Source organism: Pyrus communis, chromosome 8 (assembly GCF_963583255.1).
Source record: "Pyrus communis chromosome 8, drPyrComm1.1, whole genome shotgun sequence".
Taxonomy (NCBI): domain Eukaryota; kingdom Viridiplantae; phylum Streptophyta; class Magnoliopsida; order Rosales; family Rosaceae; genus Pyrus; species Pyrus communis.
The window spans coordinates 14962999-14973022 of NC_084810.1; the positions used below are offsets into that span (position 1 = coordinate 14962999).

Consider the following 10024-nt stretch of genomic DNA (forward strand, 5'->3'; position numbering starts at 1 on the left):
AGACAGGTAGTAGATGAGCAGAACATTATATATCAGTCTCTTAATTTCTCAAATTAAAAAGAGATCATGGGTCCATTTACAAACTCTCTCCCTCTCTCCACACACACACACACACACATATATATATATATATATATATATATTTATTATAATTTATATATTTTCCTCAATAATGCTTGTTGATGATACATATTATAGGTTCGATTCTCGCCAAAGACGAATTTGAACCACATTATTGCTAAGCTCACCCCTCTCTCCCTTAATATAGATAATATTGTTTGTTCAAAAAAAAAAAAAAAAACCCTTAAATTAGTGTGAATATTATTTTTCATCACCTTCTCCTTCCTTTTCCTTATTCTTTTATGTGATAAACTTTTATTATTAGTCTAAATTTGTTTTGTTTTCTCTATTTATGTATAAACTAATGGCAATTTTAATTGGGTTTCTCCTAAAAGACGCTAGGGTTTGGCACAAACTGAAGCAAACAAAAAACAGCAAATGCTGGAGGCTGCTACTGGTTAATTATAATTAGAACTCAGGTAAACATATTACTATTAATAGTAAGGAATCTTAATATGCCATGGTTTTAGGTAATGACAGGGAATGGATGTTAACACATCAACAAAGCTTGATAAGACCGAACAAATCGATCTCACAAAGGCAGTGATAAGTATACTTATAAATATATATATATATATATATATAAAATATAAGTGGGGTTTTCCTTGTGGATTATGTTAATCTAATGTTTTAGTTGAAATGGTATAAGCAGAACAACCTTTACAAAAATATGTTTAAAAAAAAAAAAAAAACAAAATCTTCTTTCTGAAAGTCCCCTCATCAACCTGCCTAGTTGTGAAAAATAAACTCAATTCCCTTTACTTGCAGCTTTTCTTTTTCTCCACAGTACTCAGCTTTTACCATCTTTTGTGAAAGAAAACCTTGTCTCATCTCATATAAAATGTTGAATATATCCCTTTATATTTATTTATTATCTACCGAGTACCTGCATCCCTGAGGAGCACAACCAAAAAGAACCAATGGCACAGCACAGGCGGTTAGAAGAGAGAGAGAGTGGAGTAGGAGTCAGTGATTCCAGTGGGTTCCTGCCATAGACCCCACCCCATACTTGATTTTTTAATATTTTTTAAGAATTATCATTAGTATTCTAAACATTTTATTTTACACTTCAAATTTTTTATATTTAAAAAGAAAAATACACTTGTTAAAGTGTGAAATGAGATTTTTAGAATGTGAATAATACTTTCCTATTTTTTTTGTAATTTAATATTATTTATTTATTTTTAAAGAAAATGTCGTTGTTTTTCCTGTTTTCAAACCCCACACACACCCCCAGAGAGAGAGAGAGAGAGAGAGAGAGAGAGGGGTCTGTCTGCAAGGACAAGATTTTCTGTCCAAAATTTTGATAATGTTTACTAGGGACAGAGAAATAAAGCAGAACCGAAGACACAAACACATCAATTTAGAAGATATCTTCATAAAGAAGTGGAGAGAGAGAAGCAGCAGAGAGTTAAGTAGATAGAGACATAAATATAAGAGAGAGAGACTTACTGGACCTTCCCTCTCTCTCTCTCTCCTCTCTCTCTCTCTTGAAATTTCTCTCTCTAGCTTTCCTTTGCTCTTTGGTCTCTTTCAAGTTGTTTCGGTTTGCTCCATATAGGCTTTGGTCTAGGAACCTTTAAATCCAAAAATTGAGGTAAAGAGAGCAAACTGAATAATTCCTGGGAAATTGTTTTCTTCCTTCTTCCCATTTCCGCCAACTCCTCTGTTTCTTCTCTACCTAGCTAACTGAAGGGAAGAGAAAATAAGTAACCACTTTGTGTGTGAGTGTGTGTGTGTTTTTATGGCTTTTATTTCTTCTGCTACATGTCCTGATTCCAGCTTCTTCTTGGAGTACAAAGATGAAAATGGTCTGAGAAAATCTTGCATGGCGGCGAGTCATCAAGTTGGAGACGCTACCGCCACTGCCACCACCGCTGGTTTGTCATCGGAATCAGGACCGTCCAATCACCATATCCCTTATGCTGTTCTTCATGGGATGAATGTTCCTTCCACCAGTTTTCTGTACGGAAAAATCACAACAATTTCCAAATTTTCTTTCAGATACTGCAATTTCAAGACTAATTCTCAATTGGGTTTTTTTTTATTTTAGAAGTTTCGGTAATTTTATTGTTTTTTTCTATGATCTGCTCATCTTGTTTTACATGGGTTTCTGATTATATTTTTGTTTTTTGTTTTTGTTTGTTGATTGGTAGTAATCAAGAAGGATCTGCCTTTGATTTTGGGGAGCTGGAAGAAGCAATTGCGCGGCAAGTTAGAAACGATGAAGCTCAAGCACGTATGCCTCCTACGCCCCTATCATCATTTCTCTCCTTTTGGTGACGTTCGATAAAGCATAACCAACTAAGAAAAAGCAGAGAGAGAGAGAGAGAGAGGGGGGGGGGGTTTGAATATGTCTTCTGATTAGGGCAGAGAAGGGGGGGTGAGGGGTTACCATTTCCAACACAATAATGATTCTGAGAGAGGAGACTTGAATGGCGTGGCGCTACAAACTTGGAAAGCTGACCTGCATAGCATGATTTTTTTACTGACTCCATAACTGCAGAAAAGTAGAGAGAGAGAGAGAGAGATTAGGTGGTGCTTTGAAAAAATCTTTATTATTTTGCTGATCCTCTAAGAGATTTGGGTTTTGTGATTATTTGTTTTGCAGCTTTATTCACAGCAGGAGGAGAAGGAGCAGGCAGGCCTGCTGCAACTCTTGAAATGTTTCCTGCTTGGCCAATGAGATTCCACCAAACCTCAAGAGTAATCCTCTCCTTTAACCCTTTTAATCTTCTTCCTTCTCATTTTTGATAATTACCCAGATGAAAATTTAATCAAATTTTGGTGGGTTTTTTTTCTTTGATTTGATTTGTGATTTTTGTATAAATGTAGGGGAGTTCAAAGTCAGGAGGGGAAGAAAGCACAGACTCAGAATCACAAGTGAACACTCTAACAACAACAACAACAAACCAGTTGGAACTGGAACCAGAATCTCCCATGAGTAAAAATCCTTCTTCCTCACAGGCTGCTTTTGATCAGAAGCATCTCCACTTTCAACAGCAACAGCAACAATTACAGCAAAAGTTGGCAATTAGTGACACTTCCAGAGGACCTAATTCACAAACTCAATCAGCTCCCAAACCCTCCCAAGAGAAGGTAATCAATTAACTCAATTACTGTTTTAATTAGAACTGTACTCTCTCTCTCTCTCTCTCTCTCTCTCGCTCTCTCTCTAGGTCAGTCAATATCTTCCTTGTACCATATCCCATAGGAAAAAGCTGGCATCTTTATTGTTTTTGTTACTGTTTCATCTCTCTCTGCTCTGTGGCATATCTTCATGAAATATTATGGCACAGATCCCCACAAACTCAGAAAATCAAGGAGAGACAGGAGTTAACCTGATTTCTGAACGATTTTCTGATGAAAATGTCTGACACAACAGAGAGAGTGTGTGTACACACAGAGAAAAATAAAATAAAATAAAAAGAAAAGGCCAAAAAGTAAGAATCTTCACAGTAGTTTTACCACTGTTATTATTTCTTTGTTATAATAATATAAATACCTACTTTCTTCTCTCCATCCATAGAACTCAAACCTCTTTTTTTTTTCTTTTTTTTTTTTTCGAACTTTGAATATCCATTAGCCAAAACCCACATCACCAAAAGTCACGTTTGCTGATTGCCTGCCTGCCTGCCTCGAACAAAAAATGTTTTGCGGAAACTCTGTGAGATATTCTCTCTAATCATTGTGTTTTCTTTTCTGAAAATCATGTTATAGAACGTTCCCAGTGATAAAAGTAGGGAATATCACTAAACTACTCATAAAATTATTTTCTTCATTTCCTATATGTTAAAAAACACAAAGTTAATTATTACTTGCAATTTCTTCTATTTTTTCCTCCAAAAATAGAGATGCCACCTTCCTTCCAACATCAAAACAATTTGCTAACTAATTTACTCTCTCTCTCTCTCTCCCCCCTCTTCTTATTTCATGTTTTTAATGTTCCAGAGGAAGGGAGCTGGTTCAACATCAGAGAATAAACAACTTGATGCTAAGGTTTTTTAAACATGACAATACTCCAGCATTTGTTGTTTTACATTATTTTCCCAATTTGTTAACTTCAAGTTTTGAGCTACCAACTTTCTGTTCTTATTTTTTGTGTAGACATTGAGACGTTTAGCTCAAAACAGAGAAGCTGCACGAAAAAGCCGCCTCAGAAAAAAGGTATAGATGTCATTTTTCAAACTGAAAAGTTTCATTTTCCACAAACTTTATCATAAACTATATTTTATTCTCTAACATACCCACTAATTAATATGTTTTCGTTTAAACAAAACATAATTACCCACTAATATTGTTTCCTTGTCAATATATAGGCTTATGTACAACAGCTAGAGTCAAGCAGGATAAAGCTTACACAGCTTGAGCAAGAACTTCATAGAGCGCGCGCTCAGGTTTTATTTTAAACTTATTAAAAATTATTTATTATTTAATAATTAGTATATTTATTGATTTATTTCTCATTTTGTTAAATGTATTGATTTTTCTTTTTAAATTATTTTATTAGGGGTTGTTCTTGGCTGGTGCCGGTGGTGGTCTTGGCAATATCAGCTCAGGTGAGTATCTTAAAATACTCCACGTAATTATAGATTAGTATGAATTTCTGAAAGTGTTTTACTTGTGCAATCCTTTTACCAAAAGAAAAGTTGACTAGCTTAATATCTTTTAGCTTTTCTAATCCAAAAAATATATTTTATATTCTAAAAGATTATTTTTACTTGGCAGACATCTCGTAGTTTGACCAAATTATGTTGCCAAATTTTTAATATTGAGAAAACTTGTCTTAGGGTTGATGGAATATTTTAAGGGAGCTATTTTTCAGATGTCAAATGATTTGTTATGTATTAGCACAATAATGTACTCTTTCACCAAATAATTAGTAACAAAAAATATTAAGAAAATAAAAGTTGAACGTACTCGAAAAAGATATGCTTTATTCTCATATGTAATAATATATACTGATAAGTTTCAAATAATGTACATGACAATGATATTAATTATTATTGTTGTTGTAGGTGCTGCAATATTTGACATGGAATATGCAAGATGGCTAGAAGACGACCACCGGCGCATGTCGGAGTTCCGAACAGGGTTACAAGCACATTTATCGGACAGCGATCTTCAGCTAAGTGTGGACGGATATATTTCTCATTACGATGAACTTTTCCAGCTGAAAGGAGTGGCTGCTAAATCTGATGTGTTCCACCTCATAACTGGAATTTGGACTACTCCAGCTGAACGTTGCTTCCTCTGGATGGGTGGTTTTAGACCCTCTGAGCTCATCAAGGTTTGAGTTTTCAAGTTTATGCATCTGTAGTTTAACAAAAAAATATAATGCATCTCTCGCTTACAATATGTATGTGTCGTCTTACTACTACGATGTGATCGGGTCTCATTTTTTTTTAACAAACGATATTATCTACACTAATAAAAAACTTGATTCTAATACTTAAAACAATTTCAATTTTAGATAAACGCTTGGTGTGAGAATAAATATTGATTTTAGTATTTTGACCCTATATTTATAGCTGCATTCATATTATACATCAAATTTATTGCTATCTTCTTTTTCCTATAACGCCTTGTGTTAGATAAAATGTTTCTTACTGTTTTAATTGGTTTTGTTACCGTTTTTCCTAAATTATTTTGTTGCTAAAAACTTTTCTTTCTCAATTGAAATTGAACTAACATGTTTGAGCATCGAACTGTATGTGCCTTTCATAATTTTTCAAATTTAAATCATTTTGTTATTCTAATTACTATGTCAACGCATGTAAAAAATTGGATCTCTCTCAATCATAAAAAGAAATTTACATAAATATGATGTATAACATTAATTCCTAGACATCCATTGCACCTAAACATATAATGTACCTAAAGCACTAATATACTTAGATTAAGGGACCTAAACTAATGTACCTAAGCAAAATACTTGCAACTAAATTAACGGACCTAAAGCAAAAACTGTGCAATACTAAATTTTGCCACACCCACAATCACTTTAAGCAAAAATGGTATCATTGCCATAAATATTGCATTCCACTATAAATCTAGCTAGCATCAATGACACTGGGTTGTTATGCTTGTAAATAATAGAAAATTGTACGGGTATCATTGTAGATGATGAGTCTACCTATTTTAAAACAAGGATCAAATTCAGAAGTATAAAACCAGTTAGGTTATATTTAAAGAGTCATCTTATTTAAGCCTGGATATCCACAATCTCTATGTATAATCCGTGCATACAAAAATTATTTGCCTATTATAAATAAACATCCAATTAAAAGTACAGTCATGTTGCTCATCCTTACTGACTTATTAATTATTAATGTGTTTCTCTTTGTGTTTAATCAGATGCTAATAGGACAGTTAGAACCACTAACAGAACAGCAATACATGGGGATCTATAACCTGCAACAGTCCTCACAACAAGCAGAAGAGGCCCTTACTCAAGGTCTAGAGCAGCTTCATCAGTCTCTGGTCGACACCATTGCCGGTGGGCCAGTCATCGACGGCATGCAACAGATGGCTGTGGCTTTGGGCAAGTTCACTAATCTTGAAGGCTTCGTTCGCCAGGTACTTAATTATGATTAAATAATCCGATTCTGGCATAGTTTTCTTAGGTTTACCGGTGTAAACCATTTATTTCCCTCATGCAAGTTCATGCATGCACTTCACGTAATTAATTAATCTCTGTATGCTCTCTCATTTTCTGTTATCTCTTTATTAAGAACTGCATCATAATCTTTAGATTATATTATTCCTTTTAGTTATGTGTTCCTTGGAACCCTAGGAATTTTTTTTAATGAACCCTAGGAGGTCATTATTGTTATTTTTGGGAGTGTTATATTTTTATTGGCAAATTTTCCTGAAGCTTTGTGAAAATTAATTTGACTATAAGAGCAGGTCCTGTCAGGTGATTTCTGAAAAGACTTGAGTTGTCCTAATTTTAAATTGCAGACCAGACTTGACCAATACAAATGGATGTCTGGGTGAAAATTGAAATCCATTCAAAAAATTCTATATGGTTTAAACCGTTTTCAAATTAAACTATCAAGGATTGATTAGATCTTACGTGACGAACCTGCTAACACCATGGACAAGTTAAGTTATGTAAATTGAAAAAAGTGACTTTAAATTGTTGATGATTGTAGGGTTCAATATAAACTTTATCTATCAACAACTAGCAGTCAATCACGTTAATTAGTTTCTCTCATGTTTATATCATTAGAAAGGTGTATTATTTTCGATCAAACCATAGAACTTTGGTAGGTGACATCAAACATGTTAGTTGATCTGAATTGTCCTTCTAGTCCAACTATTTCATTATATTCTTTATTTCTGTCCGCTTGTTTTGTGCCTCCATTATCTAATATACACATGAAGGGTGAACCCAAGGGTTTCATTTTCACACATCACCCTGATTTGACATCTAAATTGACTTTTAGCTCAAGCTCTACTAAAATAATAGAAATGGAACCATCTATACCATAGTCAACTAGATATTGTATGTAAATTTCTGTCATTTTATGCTTATACCGCTTTTTAATAAGGGAAGTGATTTCTATACATATTTTTGCACCTTCTCCATATATATTTTTTTAATTCTGGTCATTGATATTATTTTAATTTTTTCAATTTAATAGCCAAAAAAAAAAAAAAAAAAACTAATGAAAATTGTTTGAAAATTTTGAATTTTAACGATAAGGATAAAATAAAGTGTAAAGTGAATAGTACCAAGATTGACTTTTTAGTGTAAAAATGTGATTTTTTTGTTAAAATAAATTGTATCAAAAATTTTTCGTTAAAATTCTTGAAAAAAAAAGAAAAAAAAAAAAGAGAAATAGTTTTGTCACTGTCATGCAATTGGTCAAATTTTTGAGAGAGAAGTTATATAATATTATACAGCTAGATTGATCACATCCACTACATGCTTGCCACGTATGCAATGCTTCATTGGGTCACAATAATTTAACTATCACCCATAATTTTGGGGTGAACCAACATGCATTTTTAGCTAAGGTGTCAATCAGGTTGTTGAAGGCTAGGGTTTTGGTACAGTTTTTCCATTCCAAATGTTTCTGTCAGAGGTAGGTTTGAATGTGATGTTTGTTGAAATCAAAACCGTAGATAGACCTATCGTATGAATTTAAAAATTAAGATGGAAAATATAGGTATTAAACTAAGTTTGTATTTCTATTATTTTTCTAAAACATGGTTGAAATAGTCCAAATTCATAAAAGGAACAAGTTTTCCAATTTCAACCCTTTTGAAAATATTGTTTAAAGGTTGTGCCCCTTCCCTTGCACTAGGGACGCATCCGAAGGGCTACATAATGGTTATTGTTTAATTTAATCAAACATGTTTGCATTATTCTTTTCCTATATTGTATTATATTATGTCTCCTTTTGCATTTCTCTACCCTAAAAATTAATTTACTCATTATTTGTGTATATGATCAATTGTTTAGGCTGATAACTTGAGACAACAAACCCTTCATCAGTTGCGTCGCATATTAACAATTCGTCAGGCAGCGAGATGTTTTCTTGTAATTGGAGAGTACTATGGACGATTAAGGGCACTTAGTTCTCTTTGGGCATCTAGACCGCGAGAGTAAGATTGTCATAACATCATCATTATTTTCCGTTCTAGTTATTATATAACTTAAATGACAAAGGATTAGTTTTTAATCACTGTTTATCATATGTTAAACTTTTTTGGGCTGGGTAAATCCATGACATTTTGACCTTTTCATGTACACAATCTCTGGGGTTTTGTTTTCTGGTAGAAAAGAACTTCACTAAAGGGAGAAACCTCTTACATAACCAATTTCAATACAGCCAAAATGGAAAGCCATATTTGCTTCCACAGGAATACATGCGTCTCAAATACAAAGATTATCCATCTTTAGCCCAACTAAAGCCACCACATCCACATCCTAGGGAAATCTCTAGGGTTTATTACTTTATGAAAGTAGTAGTTCTTTTCTTTCGGATGAGACTATAGAACTTGTTACCATAGGTCTTACTTTATATCAAACTTTTCGAAAAAACAATTGGGAATAGAGTAATTGGGTTCTAAAACATTTTTTGCTGCAGCAACGATAGTATTATTCTTCCTGTATTCTCCTTTAACAATTAATAATTTTAGAATTAATATCCATGTGTAACGCATAATTACTATTTATGTCATGTACTCGATCTGCAGGAGCATGATGAGCGATGATAACTCATGCCAAACGACGACAGAGCTACAAATGGTACAACCTTCGCAGAATCATTTCTCCTCCTTTTGATCAAATTCCAGTAGCCTGCAGAGAGCTACTTTAGGAGTCCATTGTCCATTATTGCCGGTGCTGGATGCTTCTAGCTTGATTAAGCTACTTGAGAAGAGATAGGACATATTTTTTTTTCTTCCTTATTTTCCATTTCTGTTTTTTTTTTTTAAATTTTAATGTCTTTATGTTACTACGTTATCTTATAAATGCAATTTAATATATTCTGTGCATCATGAGAAGGTTCTTCCACTTGGTTAAACAAAGAAAAAAAGGATTAAACAACGAAACAAAAAATATAATTGGTCCTAAACGGCTTTTACATGCATAATATATATAGATGGATAATATATATATATATATATATATAGATGGATAGATAGATGACCAGGAGAGAAGGGTGGCAAGTGAGAGAAAGAGAGAACTCAATAAGTTGTCATCGTCTAGTGTCCTTATTGAAAGAGGGTAGTGCTATTCACACACTCCTCGTTTCTACTTCTCACACATCTATTTCAAATTTTTGCCGGGATCAAATGATTTGAAGAAAATCAATGACAAAAAATTAATAAGGATATGTGGGAGGTAATGTGAATAGCAATATCCAAAATAAGGAATTCTCGAACGAAA

The 10024-nt window shown here is 33.4% G+C and overlaps 1 protein-coding gene across 1 annotated transcript; it reads left to right on the plus strand.

The window, feature by feature from the left end:
- The first annotated feature begins 1684 nt into the window (after positions 1-1684).
- Positions 1685-9508, plus strand: LOC137743612 (transcription factor TGA9-like). The gene is made up of 12 exons (XM_068483537.1): positions 1685-2085; positions 2277-2359; positions 2732-2826; positions 2956-3219; positions 4072-4119; positions 4228-4287; positions 4440-4517; positions 4631-4679; positions 5139-5410; positions 6478-6699; positions 8594-8736; positions 9331-9508. Exons 1-12 carry the CDS (start codon positions 1865-1867, stop codon positions 9416-9418), a joined length of 1623 nt encoding a protein of 540 aa, XP_068339638.1. The 5' UTR covers positions 1685-1864; the 3' UTR covers positions 9419-9508.
- The last annotated feature ends 516 nt before the right edge of the window (positions 9509-10024 follow it).

Excerpts from the sequence above, each read along its gene's own strand:
- LOC137743612 (XM_068483537.1), top strand. The coding sequence starts at position 1,865 with ATGGCTTTTATTTCTTCTGCTACATGTCCTGATTCCAGCTTCTTCTTG. Across the intron at positions 2,086-2,276 it reads GTTCCTTCCACCAGTTTTCT|TAATCAAGAAGGATCTGCCT; the intron begins GTACGGAAAAAT and ends GTTGATTGGTAG. Across the intron at positions 6,700-8,593 it reads TTGAAGGCTTCGTTCGCCAG|GCTGATAACTTGAGACAACA; the intron begins GTACTTAATTAT and ends TCAATTGTTTAG.